This window comes from Bidens hawaiensis, unplaced genomic scaffold (assembly GCF_021521415.1).
Source record: "Bidens hawaiensis isolate Kalapana, Puna unplaced genomic scaffold, B.hawaiensis_p1.1 tig00001236_1, whole genome shotgun sequence".
NCBI classification, from domain to species: domain Eukaryota; kingdom Viridiplantae; phylum Streptophyta; class Magnoliopsida; order Asterales; family Asteraceae; genus Bidens; species Bidens hawaiensis.
The window spans coordinates 1,236,403-1,261,632 of NW_027491070.1; the positions used below are offsets into that span (position 1 = coordinate 1,236,403).

Here is a 25,230-nt window from a genome sequence, read left to right on the forward strand (position 1 = left end):
TGGGGTGGGGCTTTGAAGCCCTCGGTGCACACGTGGCGCTGACGTGGCACTGGGGAGGGGCTTCGAAGCCCCTCACCATAGTGACCAGTCTAACGGGTGTTTAACGTCTCGGTTGGGGTAATAGCGGAAATAGAACTCGAATATCAAGAGCAAAGTTGAATCATAAGATTCAACCCGCTCTGATACCAATTGTAGGTCCCAAAACGACCACTCGAACAGATTTTGCACTTGATACATATTTCGAGACGGGTGCGGTAAACCAAACGATCGAGCAAAATTATAAAGATAGTAAGTATAGTGAACGACTCCGTAATCGGTTAAAACATTTATATAATAAACGAACCGATCCCACCCAAGGTGAGCTCCCCTTGGGTGGTTGATTACACCATGAAAACACACATAAATAGAAATACAAGTCCCTATTTATAGCTAAACAATACAAACAAACTAGAAGATCTCCCGTTGAAGCTAAATGTGCGTTCCCGAAGCTCTCGTTTCGTGTCCGCTTTTCTCATCGACTTTAATTATTTTCTTGACCATAATATAATTAACGGGTTTTGTCATTTGATATCTCAATTCACAAATATTGGCCTTACAGCATGTGAGTTTGTTTATTATTTAATTTGAAGTTCTAGTCCATATATCTTTAATTGTACCAAGTCATGGTCTATATAACCTAATCAAAGTTATGATTATGGTTAGATAAGTTTGTAATTGGTTTTAGAATTATATTTTTCTAGTTATTCAACCAAATTTATCCTTTACTGATGTGGGCCCAAGTATTGAAGATCGGGCTATTATGTTTCTGGAGGCCCAAGATCGCGCAACAAAGGGTGGCCCACGAAAACAGGCATAACTTGGCCCACGAAGCTCCGTTTCAGGCCCATTATCAGTCAAATCGAAGCTTCAGACGAGGAGCACATTGTGGCAAACGCCGTCGGCGGTTTGGCCCCTGTCTGAAGCCCAAAAACGACTCCTAAATAAAGTTATGGGCCTTTTATTGTTTTTCAGCACTTTTTACGTTTTTATTTTTGGGTTTGTGTTTGGCCCATGGCCCGTTTTAGGCCCGTTTCGTATTAGAACTCTTATTTATAGTTTGGTTATGTAATTCAGAAAGACAGAATTGATTTTGATAATAATTGTTTTTTCCTCTTCTTTCCCTTAGACCTTTGGGTGGGATTTTGGGAGTTTTGTGAAGTTCTTCACGGGTATTCGTAGAATCAACGTGAATCGATCTTCTGTTTGGTTTTACCGTTGCATCATTTACGTTTTGGTGAGTTATACCATTTCGTTCTTTAACAAGAACCCATGTGTGTCACAATTTAATAAAAATCCAAATTATAAATAAAAATATTGTTAATCAAAACTAAACAAAATATAATCAAATACGAATAAGAAAAAAGATCTTCAATCCTAGAAATATTATACATACAGAAAATATATTATAATAAACATAGATAATTATTAAAAAAACAAAACCATTTAATTCTAGTCTCATTTTGGGCTTTGCTCTTTGTCAGCAGCGCCTGGCTGTCCTATGCCTTGTAACAAATTTTCTTTTTTTTTTCTGTCTATGTTCTTAAATAAATAAATATAAAAACATGTTTCCAAAGCTTTTCCTTGTTATCTGCCAGCATCGACGGATAGCCCAAGGCTCAGCCTTTTCATTCCTTGCCTCTCTCTTTTTTCCCCTTGGTTGTTTCTTCACAAAGCCTCGCTCTCTCGTAACTGTCGGGCCCAGTACAAACCGTCCAACCTCGTGTCTAATTCCCAGTGACGGCTTTTCTTTCATCTCACAATACCAATTACTCAGGCTAGTACCTGTGGGCATTGTGCTGCTTCATTTAACCAAGCACATTGAAAGCACCATATTTAGTGTTGGTTCTTACCTTACATCATCTTTTAAGTTCTCAGCTTTTAGTGGAGTAGAGCATAAATTATAATGGCATCAGTCACCAAAGAGTTTGAACATCTTAAAATCCATTTGGAAGAGTTAAGAAAAGCCACCAATAATTTCGGTAGCAAAATTATAGGAGCTGGTGGATTTGGGAAGGTGTACGAAGGAGAAGTCTCTCACTCAAAGAGGCGAAGCATGGCTGCTATTAAACGCTTGAATCGTAAACACGGGCAAGGAGATGCAGAGTTTTGGAAGGAGATAATGATGCTTTCTCGTTACACGCATAGTAATCTCATATCTCTCCTCGGATACTGTGACGAGGATGGTGAGAAGATCATCGTGTACGAACATGCATCTAATGGAAGCCTCGATCGTCATCTAAGCTCTACTGCTCTCACGTGGATGCGACGCCTCAAGATATGCCTCGATGTTGCAAGAGGGTTAACTTACCTACATGATCACAAGGACACCCAACAAAGGGTTCTCCATAGAGATATAAAAAGTGCCAATATCTTGCTAGATGACAATTGGAATGCTAAACTTTCTGATATGGGACTTTCAAAATTGGGTCCTGCTAATCAACGCCACACAGTTCTTTTCACCAATGTTGCAGGTACCCCTGGTTATTGTGATCCCCAGTATATGGTGACGTATGCCTTAACCAAAGAATCGGACATATACTCTTTTGGAGTAGTCTTATTTGAAGTTCTATGTGGGACATTATGCTTTAAATGGACCAACGATCGGTTAGAGATTCTAGTGCCTATGTGGAAACAAAGCTACAAACATAAGAAACTAGAACAGATTATCTTTAAAGATCTCACACCACCAATGCACCCGACTTCTTTGAAAACATTTTCAGAAATTGCATACCAATGTTTGCACGAGTCACGTGAACAACGTCCAACAACGTCTCTTATCATGAAACAGCTTGAGATTGCACTTAAGTTTCAAGAAAGTCATGAGATGAAACTGGTTAATGATGTGGGAACTTCTCGGACATACTTGAACACACTTCTCTTCAAAGGCAAAGGGCTTTTTCTTGGGGAAAAGGTAATTAGCTACCTGCTACTTTTGGCTCTTTCTTTCTTCTTTTCTCTCTAGAAAGATGTTAGTGCACAACTCTTTTTTTTTAAACCCAATTCTTTAGTATTTATGAATTAAGTTTTAAACATTTGACAGTGTACATGATGGTAGTGAGTTGGACAATGTTGGTATCCTTAACTTCTTGTTATTACTCATACTACGTTCGTTAGCAAAATCAGTTATATAAATAAAGTTATTCGTCACACAACTTTCAAATCACCGGTTTTTAGGATTTACTGAATTATTATTATTATTATTATTAGGACTGTTCAAAGGGTAAGACCCGACCCTTTTACCTAATATTCTACCCGGACTCTTTACCCTTTTAGGAAGAAAGATAGACCCTAGACCCTACCCTCTAACCAATAAAAGAGTCGGGTATAAATAAGGGTTTCAAGGGTCCAACCCTTTACCCTTTAAGACAATAATCACGTCTCATTTTTCTGCCTTTACTAGTTCCATATCTCATAAATGATTTTAATATATCAATCCTAGAACAATTATACTTTCATTTAATAACATAGTAAAGTCTAACTTCGAAAGTTTATCGATCATTTAAACTAATGCAAACAATATTCAAATTCACAAATTACTTGTAGAGAACAATTTAGTGATTTCCATATATATGTTTCCATTCAGTAGTATGACCCTTATTTTTATTTTTCTTAGTAGTTGAAAATTTCTGATTAATCATATATAAAATACAAACCTCTCATAAATTTCATATTAATCGTGAATCTGGCGTATATCTATCTAGTAAACGGGTTAAGGGTTTGAAAAAGGGTCGGACCCTTGAAACCCTTTTACCCTTTAAGATGAAATTTAAATACCCTTTACCCTACACATATTATTTATCCGGGTCTAATTAAGGGTTTTAAGAGTCGGGTAACCGGGTTTTAAGGGTCCGACCCTTATCTTACTCACCCCTAATTATTATTTGTTTTAACAACGAATTTTTTTTTATCTTTGTCATATGTGAGACTTTTCCAAGACCTTCCCCTTCGAAAGAACCCAAACCCAAGTGTTTAAAAAATTACTAGATCTTCCTAAGTTATTATATCTATTCGAGAAAGTATATTAATTATTCAGGAGGTGTTACAACATTATAATAGTTAGAAGATAGATTTGATTAAGGGATGTTTGGGATTACTTATTTTACCATCTTATGATTTATAAAATCATAAATTATAATATGACTTATACACTCATAAATTTTAACTTTCTCAAACACCTTATGGATTATAAGTTATAAGTCATAAGAAGATAAATTAAGCAATTCCAAAAACCCCTAAGTTTCTTTTCCAATTATTTTCGTTTTTACAATCCATCGTTTTGAATATTTTAATTTTCATATGTTTTATATAACTATAATCTTATTTTCATTAATCTAGTTTTTGGTTTTAATTATGCTACCGTTACGAACGTAATCGATACCGACCGAATATGCGTCGACTTGTCGCTGCAACGCTCATGTTTTACCAATGCCCGGATTTTACTTACCAATTAAATATTGTTTTAAATATATTTTGTTATAATACGTTATATAAGTGCCTCTATTTTTTTTGGCTTTTTTATTTATTTTAAATATGTTAATTTGACGAATTTGTTTTTTAGGTTTAGTTCCGGTACCATAATGAATGTGTTGACTCGTTATTACAACGTTCCGGGTTTACCAACCGTATTCTCCAAGCAACGTGTGTGCGGGATAATTAGTGTCATTAACGTTACGACCTTTTTAATATGTTAGTTTTTTTTATTATAATTTATACGAGCAACGTCGTTATTGTTTCCTGCATAAAATTAGTTTTTTTAATTTTGTGTCGCTATCTTAACGAACTTAGCCTATACCAACCGAGTCCACATTAGTGTACCACCGCAATGCGACGGTTACATAAATAGATCCGAGTTGCCCGATACAACGCGTCGGGTAAAACACTAGTTATTTATACAATGATCAGGTAGTGGTCTAGGCTACCTTTATCATACCACCACACAATAACATTGTCAATAATATGTATAGTTTATACTTTATATTAAGGTGCTGCCGAGTTCTACCATTGATTTGCTTTACATTTTTTTGTTGCTTGTTCTAGAAAAGGGAAGAAAGAGAACTTATGGTACACCTTGATGGTACAATGAGTTTTACATTACAGGATCTCTTGGGGGGGTCTGCTGAGGCAACGGGGTATAGCAGTTATGGGACTTATTATAGTGCAAAACTGGAAAGTGGTGATCACTTTGCAGTACACAGATTGAGAGGAAATCCTACTAAAAGTAAGACACAAGTCCAAGTTGAATTAAATTTGCTTGGGAAAATTAGGCATCCGAATCTTTTGGTAATGAGGGCTTATTATTTGTCCTCAAAATCAGAAAAGAAACTTCTGGTTTATGACTACATGCCTAAAGGAAGCCTTGCTTGTTTTTTCCATGGTAATTATTCTTTCCTTTTATTTATTTATTTGTTTATAATAAATAAATGTATATATGGTAACTATTTTTTTATACGCTATGCTTGTGGTGCGCGCATATAATGTATACATATGTGAACCCTCGGGTGAGCAAAAGTGAAATTGCATTAATTTTGACGTTATTCTACTAATCTCGTGAAAATAACGTCAAAAGTATCGGAAGGTTAATCAGGCATCATGTGGTAGCGTTAATAGCCGAAAGACAACGGTATATGCACCAATCGGCCAACCGGTGGTTGAGTGTTATGTGTCTTATGTCCAAGGCTTGATAGAAAACTATTATCAAGCCGGGTTCCAGATTGGCTTCACAATTTAATCTTGGAAGAACATGTAAATGATTATGATGTATGCCTATAAAGGCCTCACACCAAACTAAGTAAATCAAGCATGCATATCTTTTGTTGCCACCTTTAAAAGTGCAACCATGGGAATTTCTCGGGTTTCTCAGCATGACTTGTTGTAGTCGTTGCAGTCATGGTCGTATTGGTGGCACTGGTGGTGGTGGGTTTGAGCCACTTGAGTCCTTCATGTTTCTGAAAGATAATACTTAGCTAGTTGGTATTTGTAAATTAAAACTCTAGAAAGAAACCAGAAAGAAATGTACATTACCAACTTTGATGTCTCGCCGAAATCATCCTCTCTGTTCCTATGGGGTAGAGATAAGACTGTCTACATACCCTCCACAGACCGTACTATAGTTTTGCTATTGGCGGGATTTACTCAGTACGATGATGATGATATTATTTTTTTATAATCTAGTATTATATATTTATATGTTAGTTTGACAAATTTTAAAAAACCATATTATTTTGTATTCAAAAACTTAGTTCTAATGACTTAAATGTAGCTACGGAACCAAAACAACCGACAAACTGGGCAACAAGAATGAAAATAGCAAAAGGAGTGGCAAGAGGTTTGCATAGCCTCCACACCCATCACAATATAATCCATGGAAATCTAACATCCGGAAATGTTTTCCTTGATGAGTACTTTAACCCCAAGATTTCTGATTTCGGGTTGTCACGGCTCATAACGGTTGCTGAAAACTCAAATATGACTGCAACAGATGGGGTCCTGGGGTACCAGGCTCCCGAACTTTCTATGCTCAAGATAGCCGATACCAAAACCGACATCTACAGTTTGGGTGTGATCATGTTAGAACTCATAACTGGAAAATCACCAGTAGAGTTGATAGACCGAGACTTACCGAAATGGGTTTTGTTTACACAACAAGAATGGGGTACTGAGCTTTTTGACAACTCAATGGTGAGGGATAGATCACTTGATGGAAAAGAGATGTCGAATGTTTTGAAGCTGGCTATGAATTGTGTTTCCATATCACCAACCAGATATTCAACTGGTGTTTCGGCAGTTTGAAAAAATAAAATCAGAATCGCCCACAAGTACTTCCAAAGATGATGGTGGTGCGGGATCTTCGTTAAGCTAGTGAAATAGGAGATCGGTGATATTAAAGATTTTGATTCTGTTATTATCCTTATTTGTTTTGTTGTAAATACCAGTTTGAATTTAATTTGTGTAAATTTGTTTACATGGATAACTAAATGTTTAATTTGAATCAAGATTTCTAACGTGTTATAAGCCTCTTTAATCTAGGACGTCCAGCGCAGAATGAAATGTGCAAAGTTGATATATACCTATGAGGTCTAGATAATAACAAATTATTTAACAATTATTTGCATAAGCATCAACTAGTAAAATCGACTATACTTCACTAATTAATACGTATCAGAAACAGGAATTGTATTGTCTGCAAGTATATAATTAATATCTGAGGCCAACTAGAAGATATGACAACCACCCACTGTTTAGGCTATCACAGCTGGAATTAAGTATTTTCATATGTCTTTCGTTTCCTTCCATTAGATAGAATACAAAACCTTTTTGTAATGGTGCTTACTTTATATCTCCTTTCAAGTCCTCATATTTCACTTGATTGGAACACTTAATTTAAGCTCATACGTTTTATTTGATCCACAAATATGGCATCTGTCATGGAAGAGTTTGAACATCTTAAAATCCATCTGGAAGAGCTAAAGAAAGCCACCAACAATTGGAACCGGTGGATTTGGGAGGGTATATGAAAGAGAAGCCTCTCATTTTAGCAGTGTTGCTATTAAATGTTTGAATCGTGAACTTGGGCAAGGGGACCCTGAGTTCTTGAAGGAAATAATGATGCTTTCCCGTTACAAACCTAAAAATCTCATCTCTCTCCTCGGATATAGTGATGAGGATGGTGAGAAGATTCTTGTATACGAGCATGCGTCTAATGGAAGTCTTGATCACCATTTAAACTACACTGTTCTCACATGGACAAAACGTCTCCATATTTACCTTGATGTTGCAAGGGGGCTAACCTACCTTCATGATCACAAGGGCACCCAAGAAAGAGTTCACAACGATATAAAAAGTGCCAACATCCTCCTAGATGAGAACTGGAATGCTAAACTCTTTTACATGGGACTTTCAAAATAGGTCATACTAATCAAAAGCACACGAATCTTTTCACCAACGTGGCGGTGGGTGGTGGCGGCGGTAATGACGATGGAGGCCGGCAACGGTGATGATTGGTAGTGGTGGGTGGTGGAGGTAATGTAGGGTGAAAGAGGAAATAGAATGAAAAAAAAATATGGGGTATGTATGGAATGAAATTGAGGTGTTTTAGAGGAAATGAAACGGACTAGGTAATAGCTAATTACATTCTTTTAATCAACAAAACACACATTTCTCCATTTCCTTACAATGGGCGATTCCATTAATTCTACCATCCATTCCTGCATACTAAAAGCTACATTAGTGCCTAATTAAAGGTCTGCTGATTACAAAAAAAAATCTTCATTCCTTGAAATATTATACAGACATTATTTCATAATAAACATAGATAACTAAAAATAAAACCATTTAATTCTACTCTCATTTTGAGTGTTGCTCTTTGTGATTGTCCGCACCTTGTTGTCCTAGCGGATGTTTTTTGTTTCCTAGCAAAAGTTTCCATTGTTTTTTACTCATTGTGATTGTCAGCACCATTTAATTCTACTCTCATTTTGTTTTTTAGTCTTTGTTCTTAGCGGAAGTTTCCTTTGCTGGTAAAAGAAATATAAAAAAAACATGTCTCCAAAAGCTTTTCCTTGTTCTCTGCCGGCACCAACGGATAGCCCAAGGCTCAGCCTTTTCAAATCATTACAAAGAATAAAAACACCCTCTTACATTACATCACCTTTGAAGTTCTCAACTTTTAGTCGAGTAGAACACTTATTCGATCTGAACCACTCTTGGTATTATTTGAATCATAAATTCTAATGGCATCAGTCACCAAAGAGTTTGAATACCTTAAAATCCATTTGGAAGAGTTAAGAAAAGCCACCAACAATTTTGGTAGCAAAGTTATAGGAGCTGGTGGATTTGGAAAGGTTTACGAAGGAGAAGTCTCTCACTCAAAGGGGCGAAGCATGGTTGCTATTAAACGTTTGAATCGTGAATTTGGGCAAGGAGATCCAGAGTTTTGGAAAGAGATAATGATGCTTTCGCGTTACACACATACTAATCTCGTATCTCTCCTCGGGTTTTGTGACGAGGATGGTGAGAAGATCATCGTGTACGAACATGCATCTAACGGAAGCCTTGATCGTCATTTAAGCTCTACTGCTCTCACATGGACACAACGCCTCAAGATATGCCTTGATGTTGCAAGAGGGCTAACCTACTTACACGATCACAAGGACAATCAACAAAGAGTTCTCCATAGAGATATTAAAAGTGCCAATATCCTGCTAGATGACAACTGGAATGCTAAACTTTCAGACATGGGACTTTCAAAACTAGGGCCTGCTAATCAGTTGCACACAGTTCTCTTCACCAATGTTGTAGGCACCCCTGGTTATTGTGATCCCCAGTATATGGAGACATACGCCCTAACTAAAGAATCAGACATTTACTCTTTAGGAGTGGTTTTATTTGAAGTCCTATGCGGGAGATTATGCTTTAAATACACGAATGGTTATCCTTTAGAGATTTTAGTGCCCATGTGGAAACAAAGCTACAAACATAAGAAACTAGAACAAGTTATCTTTAAAGATCTCACACCACCAATGGACCCAACTGCTTTAGAAACATTTTCAAGCATTGCATTCCAGTGCTTGCACAACTCTCGTGAACAACGACCAACAATATCTCTTCTTGTTAAAAAGCTTGCGATTGCACCTAAGTTTCAGAAGCGTCATGAAATGAAACAAGCTAAAGACATGGGAACTTCTAGGAAATCCAGTTGCGTTGATGAAGTGGGCGTACTATTCTCCAAAGGCAGAGGACTCTTTCTTAACATGGGCAAAAAGGTAATTAGCTAGCTACTTTGCTTCAACTTTTTAGCAACAGATAATGGTTTGATGAAGATTAGCATAATGTTTACACACAACTTATTATCCTTGTCGTAACTTCGGGGACATCCGATAAGAAGATTAGCAAGGTCTCTGCGCAAGGATGACACTTATTATCCTTGCCAATTGATATCGATGCATAGTAGTTTCTAGCTTTGGTGTTTTTTTTCTTTTTAATAACCATATATATTTATAAAATAAATACTATCAAATGCATATAATTTTGCCATACCCATATGAATAGTCGCGTTATATTATCAAGTCATTTAAGCATATGTACAAGCCAAAATCGAGTGTTACAAATTTTAACACCTCCGGTGTGGTTGGTATGAACAATTTTTCTTAGTCTCGGTTTCACCTCTTATTTTGTTTTTATGGTTTTTCAACCGATGTAAACATGTGTTGCTATCTTTTTTGACATATTATGACTTTATTCTCTTAGGTTTTTACTTCCTATTGCTATAAAAAGTACCGACATCGTAACCTGATGCCGAATGAATTTCCGCTGCAGCGAGCGGAATTTGTCACTAGTTACAATAGATTTTCATAAAATTTTCTTCTTAATATAATATATCATAATTATTTGCTTCATATTTGTTTGTTGCTTGTTTTAGAAAAGGAAAAAGGCTGGTGTTAGAAAAGCAGGAAAGTTTTTACACTTTGATGGTACTACGAGTTTCACAGCCGATGATCTTTTGAATGCATCAGCCGAGGTAATGGGTGAAAGCACTTATGGGACTTATTATAAAGGAACATTGTTAAATGGTGATCACATTGCAGTAAATAGATTGAGAGGATATTTTACTAAGCATCAGTCACTAGTCGAATTTGAACTATATTTGCTTGGTAAAATTAGGCATCCGAATCTTTTGGCTATGACGGCTTATTATTTGCACCCAGACGATGCCAACTTTCTCGTTTATGATTACACGCCTAAAGGAAGCCTTGCTGCTTTTCTTCATGGTAAGAAAATATACTTTTTTAACGGCCAATCATCTCTTAAATCCTCCTAACTTGTCTACATCAAGGTTTGAACCCACGACCTCCAAAGGATGGAGCACCTATTCAGTAATATTCCTTTTGTTTAGGAGTAAAGATACTGATTTTAATTTATAAGTAGATTTAATGAAAATACAAAATCAAGATTACATAAAATCGGTAACGAAGTACTTTATTATTTCGTATATAAGTAGTTGTTTTTCTTGAATTGAATACACAGATCCGGAATACAAACAATATGTAGATTTGTCAACAAGAATGCATATAGTAAAAGGAGTGGCTAGAGGTTTGCATAGCCTCCACACTTGTTACAATATAATCCATGGTAATCTAACATCAAACAACATTTTGCTCGACGAGAACATTAACCCCAAGATTTATGATTTCGGGCTATCACAGCTCATAACAGCTTCTACATACTCAAGTACAATTTCAACAATCGGGGTTCTCGGCTACCATGCTCCTGAGGTTACCAGGCTTAACAAACCTTATACAAAAGCCGCCGATGTCTATAGTTTGGGTGTGATAATGTTAGAAATCTTAACCGGGAAGTCACCAGGAGACGTCCAGGATCTTGATTTACCACAATGGGTGCATTTGATGGTAGGAACAAATTGGACTATTGAGGTTTTTTATCATGGTCTGCAAAAAGATGCTTATACAGTTAATGAGGGTGCACTTTTGAATAGTTTTAAGCTAGCTTTGGATTGTGTTTCTAGAGCACCACTGGATCGGCCAGATATTCGGATGATTCTTCATGAGTTGGAACAGATTAGACCAGAAACCGCCACAAGTTCCAGGGATGATGGTAGCCCTGGACCATGATCAAGCTACTGAAATTGGAGGTATTAGAGATAGTGTAGATTGTAATAATATTATTGTTGATTTAAGTGAATCAGCATCTGTTTTGTTGTATAAAGAAGTCTGCATTGAATATTAACATGAATTAGTTACACGAATGCGCCCCTAGTTATGCCATATTGCACTTATAACCCCATGCATTTTTAAACGGGGAAATACCATAAAAAATCAACATGCTTTCTGTAACTGGATAAAATATGTGTTGGTCCATTTAAATTTATCATATTAATGTTTGTTTATCAATTATATATATAGCTAATTATGGATTCAAACCGTTGAATTATAACTTTTGTTTACTCAAGTGTTTGCCATTACGACAAATTTTGAGTTGTTAATTTGGTGTCGCTATAAACTTTACAACGGGATTACTCAAATTTTTGGTCATACGTTTTCAACTAAATTTTCAAAAATCAATGTCAAGGGTGGGTGTGCCCCTTAAGACAACACCTTATCTCTATACTGAAAGAAAAGTCTTTAGTGACGTTACTGGTGTCAGTAAGGCGTTTGTAATGTATTAACTATTAAACATGTTATCATTGTTACATTGTTATGTGTTTTTAATGTTGTTACAAATTTTACAAGAGCAACTGACATCTATTAAACATATTTGCTAGTTGTTTTAAGAGTTAATTTCTTGACCAACATAGTATGTTTTTTTTTCTATAGTAGTTTGTGTAAACTATCAAGTAAAAAAAGGTGATAGGTTGCCGTTTAAAAAAGAAAAATAAACAAAGGTGATAACAGAAAAGTCTTATGTGGCGTGTATGTGCACCACGTGTACTGTAATTTGTAATTCGTTGGGCTCTTTTCATGTGCCATAATGTTATACTCTGAGCTAATACATTGATCAAATTAAAGGTCAAGATTGTCAAGCAAACAAAAAGGTATCTTAGATCAAGTTGTCGTATTTTACACACCACACCAATTATAAACTGTCATCTTGTATTTATATCCATTCATTCCGAGTTTTAAGATAAAACATAGTATATCTTATCTCCACTCTGAAAGAATGGAGAAGTCTTTAGGGATTAATATTTGTGTTATTTTAAAGTAACGTATTTTTCTGATGTTATTAGAGCATTCATATAAGCTCCTTTAAAATACTGTGAGGAAAATCTCTAAATATATTAGAGGTTTATAAGTGGTTGTGAATGGAAAAAAGAGAAAATTTTTTAAAAAATAGTAAATTTGGAGGAACATTATTCACCCTCTATTTATTTTTTAATATATTTAAAAACACTTGTGAGTAGAGGAAAGAGAAAATATAGTGATTGTTAAAAAGTAGTGAGAGTGAAAATGTAGTGATTGTTAGTGTAATTATGGAGATAGAGATAAAAAAGTTGCTGAGAATGCTAAGAGCATTCTCATCCTGTTTTCCATCCTCATCTTTATAATTACATTACAAAACACTACATTTCTCTCTCCGTTTCAATTAAATAATATTACTTTATATCTTTATCATTACAGTTTTTTCTCTCCTCTATTCACAACCAATTCAACAAATATTTAAAAATAAACAGGAACAAACAAAGTTTTCCCAAATTTACAAAAAATCACCCTATAATTTACTAACTCTCCTCACATTAATATAGGGGATGAGTTGGGAATGCTTTAAGGTTTGTTTGGAATAATACCTCATACCGAACGCTGCCTAACTTTTCTATTTTTCTACAATAATTACTATTCTTATAATTTTAATTATAATTTGTATTACTTAATTTTTATTAATAAAAAAAATACTATTATAGTAACAAAATCGTTATGATAAAAGAATTCCAGAAGAGTATTTCTATTTTTTTTATTTTTTTGAACGGCGGCCAAGAAATATAGAATGACTAGGTTCCTCGTATGAGGTGACCCAATGGCAAAAGGAAAACGTCAGCTGCTCAACCCAGCCGTACATAGCCCGTAAGCCCCCACAAGTTATCTCCAGTTTCGGGAAAACTCACCCGCCCAAAAGCTCACCGGTGGTAAAACTCGGACGCCCTTAGGTTCGAACTAGAGATCACAAAGATCTCAGTCTTCCTTCATTGAACCACCCATGTCTTCCCAAAGTGTTGTAAGTATGAATTAAACTTGAGTATCCATTGTGAAATCCAAACTTCTTACCACTACACCACATTAAAAATGACAATGAACCATTGATATATTGCAATAAGAAAGCACCAATTATGCAATAAAATAAAGCCTATCTAGGAAAAGGAAATAAAAAGACCATATATATGAAAAGAATAATAAACGTCTTAAATAGTTTGTATCAATGTTTTCAAAACCGTTATGACCGCCTAGTAGTACTGATTAAACTGAATTTCGCACAAATATGAATGTTTGGGCTTGTTTGCTATAATAAAGAAGGTTTTTTTTCCTAAAATACCAGATTGTATAGTCAAACCGGTTAAGAGATTTTGATATTTGCGGTCCATATTTTTTTGAAAGTAACTTTTTACCTAACAATTAACATTGAGATGAGTAAACTATCGATTATTTTTGTTTTTGGAGAATTGAATATTTTTGATTATTTTGTTATTATGAAATCATGTAGTTACGGATTACTCTTTGAGTTAAGCTTGCATTTACATAAAATTATAGGGTAAATTATTTAACCCGGTTGAACATTTCGATAAAACCTAATACAACTGGTTGTACCACTGTCACACCCTCAAAATCCACTAACGGAGTTTTACCGTCAGAGGGTGTGAACTAACAGGATCGGATTCATTAGTTATAATCAAACCATAAAACAAAGTTTTCAAACCACGAAAACGTTTACGAGTAATTAAATGCGGAAGCGTAAAAACCATGAAATAAATGTTGCGTCACGCAGGACGACTTAAACCAAATGATAACAGTTTTAAAAAAATAGTTTGCATAACAAAAGCGTTTCAAGCAATGCATGATCCTATACCGCGCGCCCGCCTCGGCTACCTGAGAATAACATACTAAAAGTGTCAACACGGGGTTGGTGAATTCACAAGTTTATATAAAATAAAGCGTTTAGCGTTTGCGTTCAGCGTTTTGCGTTTCAGCGTTTTGCGTTACCAGATAGTGTTATGTCAATTATATATCTATAGGTAGCTAGCCTATAAAACAAGTATTACTAAGTGTTCGACACCGAAGCTAACTGTTTATCATTTGCCTTGCCACCAGGTCTATCCCGACCATGGTATGTGTTTAGCCAAGATTACACCCACTCGACCTCCAGTCGAGTTTAGCGTTGGGTGGGGTTTGTCAAACCCAGTAGTACTACTCAACAATGACTCGCTATTATCCAATATTAAACGGTTCGATGTGAATGAAGGACTTTAGTTATTGCGTTTGCCACTTAGTCTTTACAAGTTATATATAATCTATATTAACAAAATCTTAAATGCGTTTTCGGAGTATGTTATCTCCCCAAGTGAAAAGCGTTTGAAAACAATTTAAAAGGGGTAAGTGAACTCACTGCTTGCGAAGTATTTCCCAAAATAAATCACCAAGGGATGCGTGTCACAGAAAAACTCTCTCTAGCGTTCTTAAACAACAAAGAGATTTTTCTACGTGTCGGAAATATTATCGAGTCTCTAGACTCGGCACATAATACCTATGCACACAATATATTTCGTGTTTCTGTTGGTGCATAGATGTCAGTAGTTCATATGTCTAATGTCTGTAATCGAGTCTGTAATATTGTTTGTGTATTTGTTTGTTAAAGCGAAGTTGTTGACAAGTTCGCTTAGGCGAACTTGTTAACCAAGCGAAGTTGTTGACAAGTTCACCTAGGCGAACTTGTTGAACGAGCGAAGTTAAGGACAACTTCGCCTGAGGCGAAGTTGTCGTGTATTTATATAGGCTACGGGTTCATGTTTACAAGTTGATCGAGTTGGTTAATTTACGTGTAATTCAGTGAGTCAAGTGACGTGAGGTCGAGAGTCTGTAAGTATCACGGTTCGAGTTATTAATATAACGTGTGTTTGTTCGTATCGTGTTCGTGTGTTTGTGAGCTTGTATTCTACGTCCGTAACGATCTACACAGGGATTCCGCACCTGTGTATATCGGGATATCTCGTGTGGTCCGTCCAGGGAACCTACAATTGGTATCAGAGCTTTTGCTCGATTGTGTGGTTCGGGATATTCACGCGGGTGTAGAATTCGTTCCATTTCGGGTATTCACGGGACGAGTTTGTGGTGTTTTTGCTCATTCTAGCCTCCTACCAGTGTGTTGAAGCCTTTAAACCGTCAAAAACGTCGTTAAAATCCGATTTTCAGATCTGCAGAAAGTTTAAGTTCGTCAGGCGAAGTTGCTGTTCATCAGGCGAAGTTGCCGTCAGGATACGTAGGGTTTCAGCGAAGATATAAGGAGAAGCGAAGTTATTCACAACTTCGCCTACCTCCTCAACTTCGCCTAACTCAGCGAAGTTCTCATCAAGTTCGCCTAGCTCAGCGAAGTTTTCTTCAAGTTCGCCTACTCTCTAAGTTCGCTTATCCTAAGCGAAGTTATTCTTAACTTCGCCCAGTCACGCGAATTTAAGAAGAATCCAGCGAAGTTATTACTTAAGCGAAGTTATCATTAACTTCGCCTACAGTACTGTTCAGAGGAATTTTTGTTTAACTTCGCCTACTCAGATTTTTTTCGGGTTTCTTAGTCTTCAAGAAGGATGTCGTCGATCAACATTTCGGAGCTTGTAAAGATGGAAGTTGAAGCGGGGTCAGCTACAAAGGCCCCAAGGTTGCTGAAGGGAACCGATTTTGTCGCGTGGAAGGATCGGTTCATACAATACGTTAAGTACCAGGATGCGAAAATGTGGGTATGCATCCAAGATGGATATATTCCACCAATCATGGAGTATGAGGGTCGAGACCAAATCAAGAAATACAGTAAAATGGAAGAGGAGGAGAAAAAGATGTATGAAGCCGAGAGCAAGGCTCATGCTGCAATCACAATGGCTCTTCAACAGGAGATCCTCTATACGTTCAGAAAGTATACATTAGCTAGAGAGCTTTGGGAAGCTCTTGAGAGCAGATTTGAAGGAAATGTAGGTATTCGGGCTTCAAAGATAAAGTTGCTCAAAACTCAATTTTCAGTCTTTAAGTACTTAAAGAACGAATCTCTGGATGACATTATCACTCGATATTATCATCTAATGACTGAATTGAGTAACTACTCCATTTCATACCGAGAAGAAGAGATTGTGGAAAAACTTCTCGATGCTCTCCCACCAAAATGGGAGATGTATACTGTACTGATGAGGGAAGACAAGGACTTCCCTACTTATGATCTTGAAACCACTGTCAACAAGCTCAGAACTTTTGAGCTTAATATGGTAAGAAAAGAAACATCTATGGATCAGGTTCAAGATCCAGGCATGTACGGTGCTAAAGTAAACTCCAATACAAGTTCAAAGACTGATTCTGCCGCCTACTACTCGAAGGGTGAGTCGGGTGCTAATTCTTCACAGGAGGGGCAAGTGTCAGTAAACTCAAATGGGGATGTTTGCTTTGTTGCGGGTGGATCAAGTGGTACTCAACAGACAGCAAGCAAGATTAGTGGATCTTCAAGTTCCTCAAGCAATAATTACTCTAAGATGCCAATGAGCGTCAAATCTGCTGAAGAGCAGTTTGGTCTCTATGCTTCATTTATTGCTTCATATGAAAACTATATTCAAGGAAAGGTGGTTGATCCAGCGATGCTAGATGAAGACTATGACCAGATCGATGCTGATGATCTGGAGGAAATGGATTTACAATGGCAGATGGCCATGATAGTGAGGAGAGTGAAGAAGTTTATGAGAAAGACGGGGAGAAAGTTTGTTGGTGGCAGGCCAGGGTTCGACAAGTCTAAGGTGAGGTGCTATAACTGTCAACAAAACGGGCACTTTGCCAAAGAGTGCAGAAACGAGCGAGTTGAACGGGGTCAAGGCAGGTCTGCACAGTACTCTGGGAGTAGTAAAGAAGTCAATGCCATGCTGTCCAGAGAAGCAGGTGAATACAACTGGAACCTGCATTCGAATGAAACTAGTGAACAGGCAAATATGGCTAAGGTTGAGAATGAAGAATGTGAGAAGATTAACGGAGAAGAGAAAGCTACTGGTAAGGAAAAAGCTTTCATGGCAGATAACAATGATCAACTCTCCGAGGTAAGTTCTAAATCTATTTGTACTAATTGTGAGGATTTGTCTGAGCAACTTGCTACCATAACTGATCAGTATGTTCGTTTAGATGCTGAATTTAAAACTCTTAAAGAAGATCATCACTTTATGAAAGCAAGAGAAAACAGTTACAAAGTTAAAATAAAAGCGTGTGAAAAAGATGTTAAAAGCTTAAAAACAAAACTTGCTGAAAAAAATTGAAGTAATTGATCTAAGTTATGAGGTTTTAGAAGAAAAGACTAAACTGATTGCTGAACGAGAAAAGCAGATTGCTGACCACCAGGTGAAAGTGGTGGAACTGAACCGAAAACTTGAACAGTTCAGAAATTCCTCAGCTATTCTTGATCACCTTGTTAGTGATCAAGGTACCTCTACAAAGAGGGGAGGAATTGGTTATCACGAGGTTCCACCACCTTATAACCACAATTACACTTTTAACCCTAGTGTTCAGAAATCTGTTGATTTTGAAGTTCCTCAGACAGCTCCTATCAAGATTACGAGTAAAGAACCAAGTGTTAGTAGTGGCGAAACGAGTTCGCCTGTTTCAAGTGTGAAAATTTCTGTTACGAGTCCAGCCTCATCGGATTCGGATAAGTTGTCCGAATCAGGTAAGACAAAAGAGAAGGTAGTGTTACCCACTGGTGGAGAAAAAGATAAAACCTATAAAAAGAGTACTCCACTCAACCCGTACGTCCCACCTTATGTGAGACGAACGGCCGGTAACACTGCCTCGACATCCAAAACAACCTTTGAAAAGAAAATGGAGTATAGGTGTTGTTTTAGGTGTAATAAGTTAGGACATCTTGTTGCAGATTGTCCTCTGACGCCGAAATTCAGAGGTGTGAGGCCTATTAAAACTGAGCATAAGTCTAACGGTAATTTTAATACTGCTAAAAATGAAAACCCTTCAAAGTTCCTAAATGTAACTAATTCAGGTTTTCACAGAAACAAACCTCAGTTTAACAATGCTAATAACCAAACCACAAGATATAATACTTTCAATGTACATAGGTTTGGAAGGCCTCACACTAAATTTCCAAGGAGATTTCCTAATAGGACTGACAGGAATTATCCAGATGCTAACTTTGGAAAGCAGAAGTACGGGATGTATAGATCCAAGACCAATTGGTCTTGGGTCCCAAGATTCTAATCCTTTGCTTTATTGTGCAGGAACAGTTGAACAGGGCTGCCCACAGTCTTTGGATTGTAGATAGCGGCTGTTCCCGGCACATGACGGGTAACAAATATTTGTTGCACGACTTAAAACCTGTTCAAGGAGCGAGAGTTAGCTTTGCTGGTGAAAGTGGAGGAAGAATTACTGGAAAAGGAACGGTGTCCAATGGGAAAATAACTCTTGAGAATGTGAACTTTGTAGAAGAGTTGAAGCACAATCTGCTGAGTGTGTCGCAGATTTGTGATAAGGAGTACACTGTTCATTTCACGAAGAATGAGGCGATCGTGTTGAAGCCTGGTTTTCAGATACCAGACGAGTGGATAGTGACGAAAGCTCCACGTGATACAAATACTTATGTGATGGATATGAGGTCTACTGAAATGGCCACGGGAGAATCATGTTTAATGACGAAAGCAAGCGAATCGGAATCCGAATTGTGGCACAGGAGGATGGGGCACATTCATCTTCGGAAGATGAACCACATTGTCAGGAATGGACTTGTGATGGGCGTTCCCTTGAAAAGTTTTAACTTTGAAGACAAATGTATTGCATGCAAGAAGGGAAAGCAACACAAGAAATCCCATCTCACCAAGAAGGTCAACTCTATTGCCAGTACTCTAGAACTGCTTCACATGGATCTCTTCGGTCCCGTGAATGTAAAAAGTCTAGGAGGTACTTCTTATTGTTTGGTGATCACTGATGACTACTCGCGATATTCGTGGGTATATTTTCTGAAATCGAAAGATGAAACGGCTCAAATGGTGAAGAATTTGATTACCAAAGTTGAGAACGTCATGAGTAAAACAGTTAAGTTCATCAGGAGTGACAATGGAACGGAGTTCAAAAATTTTGAGATGGAAATCTTCTGTCTTCAGAAAGGAATTGAACATCAATACAGCGTTCCGTATACTCCGCAACAGAATGGAGTGGCTGAAAGGAAGAACCGAACTTTAATTGAAGGAGCCAGAACTATGCTGGCAGATTCGAAGCTTCCTGTGATGTTCTGGGCTGAAGCGGTTGCTACAGCCTGCTATGTTCTGAATAGAGTGTTAACTGTTAAGAGACTTGGTAAAACGTGTTACGAGCTTATGTATGGAAGGAAGCCCAACTTGAGTGGTCTTGAACCATTCGGGTCCCCTTGTTCGATCTTGAAGACAAACTCTAAATTTGGCGAAGTAGCCGATGAAGGAATCTTAGTCGGTTATGTTGTTGGTACACCCAACAGACGTGTCTTCAATACTTCGACCTGCAAGGTGGAGGTGGTGTGTAACATCGACATCACAAGTTACCAACCGCCAAAACCTAGCAATGGACCTGCTGAGCTCTTCGACTATGTTAAGCTTTTTAAGTCGTTTAACATACCGGATTTGGAGATTTCTGAAGAAGAAGAAGAAAGAGCTGCGACGAAGATGATACTCGATGAGGAAGAAAATCTATTGCAAAGACAGCTGATTGAAAAATGTCAACCTTCCTCATCAAACACTATCGGTACCCCTGCTGCCTCTGCTGAAGAAGAATTTATCAATCCTTTTCACTCTCAGCATGAAACAACCATTGATGAGATCTCTTCTAATTTGGAAGATAATTTGCATGTCGGTTCTGTTCCGACCACGAGAATTCATAAAGATCACCCTTTGGATAATGTGATTGGTGATGTGTCCTCAGGTGTACAAACGAGAAGTAGCTTGAATGAACACACATGTGTTTATACAAGCATTAAGGAGACAGGAATAATCAATGAATGCCTGTATAACTGCTTTATAAGCCAGATTGAACCGAAGAATTATCAAATGGCTTTAAAGGACAGCTCGTGGGTCGAGGCCATGCAAGAAGAGTTGGCTCAATTCGAGAAGATGGAAGTTTGGACTTTGGTTGAAAAACCAAAGAATGTGCATGCGATAGGCACAAAATGGGTGTTTAAGTGCAAGAGAGATGAGAAAGGGATTATCATAAGAAACAAGGCGAGGCTAGTCGTCAAAGGTTTTAATCAACAAGAGGGGATTGATTATAACGAAGTGTTCGCTCCTGTCGCCAGGTTGGAAGCCATAAGATTGTTTTTGGCGTTTGCTGCTTATGAAAAGATGAAGGTGTTTCAGCTAGATGTGAAGAGTGCGTTTTTGAATGGGAAAGTTGATGAGGTTGTGTATGTTGAGCAACCTCCGGGTTTTCCTGACCCAGACTTTCCAGATCACGTGTACAGGTTGAGCAAGGCGTTGTATGGATTACATCAGGCATCTCGTGCCTGGTATGCAACTTTATCGGATTACTTGCTCGAGAATGGTTTTGAAAGAGGGAAAATTGATAGCACGTTGTTCTTCAAAAGAGATGGAAGCGACTTCCTGTTGGTACAAGTTTACGTGGATGACATTATTTTTGCTGCATCAAAAGTCTCCATGTGTCAGGAGTTTGAAGCCGTCATGAAGAAAAGGTTTGAAATGAGTGCTATGGGTGAACTAACTTTCTTTCTAGGATTGCAGGTTGATCAGAGGAAGGACGGGATGTTCATTCATCAGACAAAGTATGTTCATGATGTGCTCAAGCGCTTCAAGATGGAGGGCAGTTCTCCATATGATACTCCAATCTGCGTCAATCACAAATTGGGTGCTGAAGTAGACGGTGATGCAGATGTGGACCCAACTCAATATCGGGCAATAATAGGTTCTTTAATGTACTTAACTGCATCTAGGCCTGATATAATGTTTGCTGTTTGTCTTTGTGCACGTTTTCAGGCAAATCCAAAAGAATCTCATTTGAAAGGTGCAAAGAGGATACTGCGGTATCTCAAGGGCAAGCCGAAGCTGGGGTTGTGGTACCCGAGAGGAGGAGACTTGGAGCTGGTCGCTTACACAGATTCTGATTATGGAGGGTGCAATCAGAGTCGGAAGTCAACAACTGGAGGATGTCAGTTTCTTGGTGGCAGATTGGTGTCGTGGCAATGCAAGAAGCAGACTTCAGTCGCAATTTCAACCTGTGAGGCAGAATACATGGCAGCATCCAACTGCTGCTCTCAGGTTCTTTGGATTCAACAACAGTTGCGCGACTATGGTCTGAATTTCCTACTTACTCCTATTTGCATTGATAACACAGCTGCTATCTCAGTAACTAACAATCCCGTGAAACATAGTAAAACTAAACACATTGACATACGTCATCATTTCATACGGGATTGTGCTGAGAAGAAACTGATAATGCTTGAAAAGGTGGATACGCTTGATAATTTCGCTGATTTATACACTAAAGCGTTTGACAAATCCAGATTTCAAAACCTTATTGAATTGAATGGGATGATCAATCCCGAGTAACCATGTTTTTCTTTTGATATTTAAAAAAAAAAAAAAACGTCACTAATCGCTTAAAAATATGTCGGTTACATCAGTTTGAAGGACTTGTCTTCGGATATGTTTTGGTCCTCATTTTCTACTTGTAAATTTTGAGGATAGCCATTAACCAGATTACTGATAGTGACCGGGGCGGTTTATGATGAGTTTTCATTCTTTCGCTTAAAAGTAGTCGATCATACTTAGTTAGAAGGACACATACTAGTATGTGGTCGGTCCAGCTGATCCATTGGATCTTCGGGATAGCCGTTTACCTGAAGACTTTGTTTTGGTCGGGGCGATTAATGTTAAAATTTTGAAAAAAAGGGAAATGAAATTATTTTTCAAGTCTGTTACTTCGTAAGAAGTTCGTTAGCTATGTTTAACAGAAAATTGATCCAACCTTGGAAAATGATAGATATACTGATTCTGTGTGCTTAACTAGTGAAGTTATTAGGCTTAAAAGGCTTTAGGACAGTCATTGTATGTCATGGTAACTTTTTATGGTGCGTAAAAGTAGACGTGATACAAACTAAATCTACTTGATTTTACGTGGAAACTCCTTAAGAGTTTTGCATGTCTTCATATATATATCTTTCCGAATGATAGGCAGAAAAGCGATTACCCAGTCATACACGAGCCCATGTGTGTTCTGATTCCCGTGAAGATAGCATCTCAAGATACTGCAGTGATCCAGATTCGGGACTTGCAGTTAATTTCTACTTTGAAGTCTATGTTTATTAAAAAAAAAAAAAAAAAAAAAAATTTGGAGTTATTGAAACATTGTTAGAGATGACAAAATATCAAGACTTCTCAATTTTAGAGTAAGAAGAAGAACGGGAACCAGAAGAAGAGTACTTACAACTTAATCAGACACTATGGGTCGAAGTCAATTCGGGGTGACTTGGGGAAAGCCAAATACGCTTTGAGGATAGATAGGAGACATCAATATTTCTGAGTTGTTGCCCACTTAAATTTTGAGGCTTAATCGAATATAACTCGTATCACAGAAACGATGAAAACCATCTTAAGTTATTTACCTGCTTACAACCTGTCTCTTTATGTCATAATACAGCTAAACACGGATCTATGTGACAGTCACATACTTAGTATGATTCCTGTTCGGATCTTTTCTAAAACGTGGCAGTCCCTATCGAGACTGAAATTTGATCCCTTATACTTTAAATTTTTTAAGTTTTTGTACTTAGATAGTTTTATGATTTTTTAACTGGTTACTTAGACTTGATCATGTTATTTATTTCTTAAAGGAAAATTTATAACTTAATTGATAACTGTTAACATTTTAAGGGTTAAATTTTAAAATTTTAGGCGATGTTATTGAACAGGCGAAGTTAAGGATAACTTCGCCTAGTCGAAGTTATCCGTAACTTCGCCTGTATAACTCCGCCCCTATATAAGGATGTTCAAAGGTCACCCTGTTCATAACTTATATCCACAGCGAACTTATCCGACATCTTTTCCGGCGAACTTATATTATTCACAGCGAACTTATACTAATCCTTCGTGTTATCTTGTTCTTCGATTTCAAACCGATCTAAAGGTTGTTAGGGTTCGTTTATCACATGTTATATGTTCTTTGATTAATCTAAGGTTGTTTCGACAACCGGGTTATTAACCTCGAATCGTCGGACATTCAACCGAGTTTCATAACTTGTGTTTTTACGTATTGATAAACATACTGATCGTCAACATGTCCTTAAAACTTGTGTTTAAGAGTACTTAATCGTCTAAACTAGCCGAATCATCAACTGCACGTTGTTCTATAATCCTTACTGTCGCCGATTCAGATTCAGGCGAAGTTATCCGTAACTTCGCCTGAAACTTAAGTTCGCCTGAGGCGAAGTTATCCGTAACTTCGCCTGAAACTTAAATTCGCCTGAGGCGATGTTGAGATGAGGCGAAGTTAACATTAACTTCGCCTGGATCATTTTTACTTAATATTAATTAGACGAACTTAAAGCTGAAGCGAAGTTGTTCCCAACTTCGCCTCACCTTTAACTTCGCCTATAATGAGTTTATCACAACTTCGCTCATGGTAACTAAGCGAACTTGTGCTAAGTCTTAATGTTTAACTAACTTGGTTCGTTTGTTGCAGATATGGCTGCGGTAGCTGGTGCTGGAGGTGCAGGAGGAGACGATGGTGATAACCAACGTCAATTCTTCCCGGGTCACAATATGTACATTACACTTGACCCGGAGGCGAGCGGCGTGGACGATTACCGCGAGATCATAACTTTCCTCCTACGCTCGAGGATTTTTCATGCCATCACAAACACTCTGCCGATATCCTTGCCGAATATCGAAGACTTCTGGCAGACGGTCGAATACGACTGTCGTGTTGAGCCCCCGGTCATGCGAGCGACTGTGAACAATCAACCTGTTCAGTTCAATTCTGAACAGATACGGGTGGCATTACGGTTTGGAAAAGAGACGAGGGACGACCCAACTGAGTTCGTAGCGCCGTTCCGTGATGGAGAGTTTCTCCGAATGGGCTACTCTGGTCCATTAGGTGATACCCAGAAGAGGAAGGGTTTCCTTCTAGATCAGTGGCGCTTCCTCATGCACGTTTTGATAGTTTGCATGTCTGGGAGGAAGGCGGGCACTGACGGTATGGGTGCGACCATGCAGTCTGCAATGACTGCACTGACTTACAATAAACGCTTCAGTTTCAGTCAGATGGTCTTTTACGAGATTGACAGGCAAAGAAGGGCGATGTCTCGGGAGCAGTTCATTATGTACCCACGTTTTATCCAGATGATATTGAACCATGTGGCTCCGAATCTACCTCAGAGACGCCCAATCAGATACGTAGAATCTGTGAGCAAACGTATCTTTGCTCAATGCCGCACTTCAAGTGCGAGGAGCAACCCTGAACGTCGTCCCAGGCATAC

General features: G+C 37.8%; 1 protein-coding gene across 1 annotated transcript in view; it reads left to right on the top strand.

Moving 5' to 3' along the window:
• LOC143568521 (uncharacterized) overlaps window positions 1-12,074 on the top strand; it is a 32,016-nt gene extending 19,942 nt beyond the window's left edge. The window contains exons 2-4 of the mRNA XM_077054669.1: window positions 9,337-9,800; window positions 10,457-10,805; window positions 11,062-12,074. Coding sequence (XP_076910784.1) covers window positions 9,337-9,800; window positions 10,457-10,805; window positions 11,062-11,666 — 1,418 coding nt within the window. The 3' untranslated portion in view covers window positions 11,667-12,074. The remainder of the gene's footprint in view (window positions 1-9,336; window positions 9,801-10,456; window positions 10,806-11,061) is intronic.
• Window positions 12,075-25,230: the final 13,156 nt, after the last annotated feature.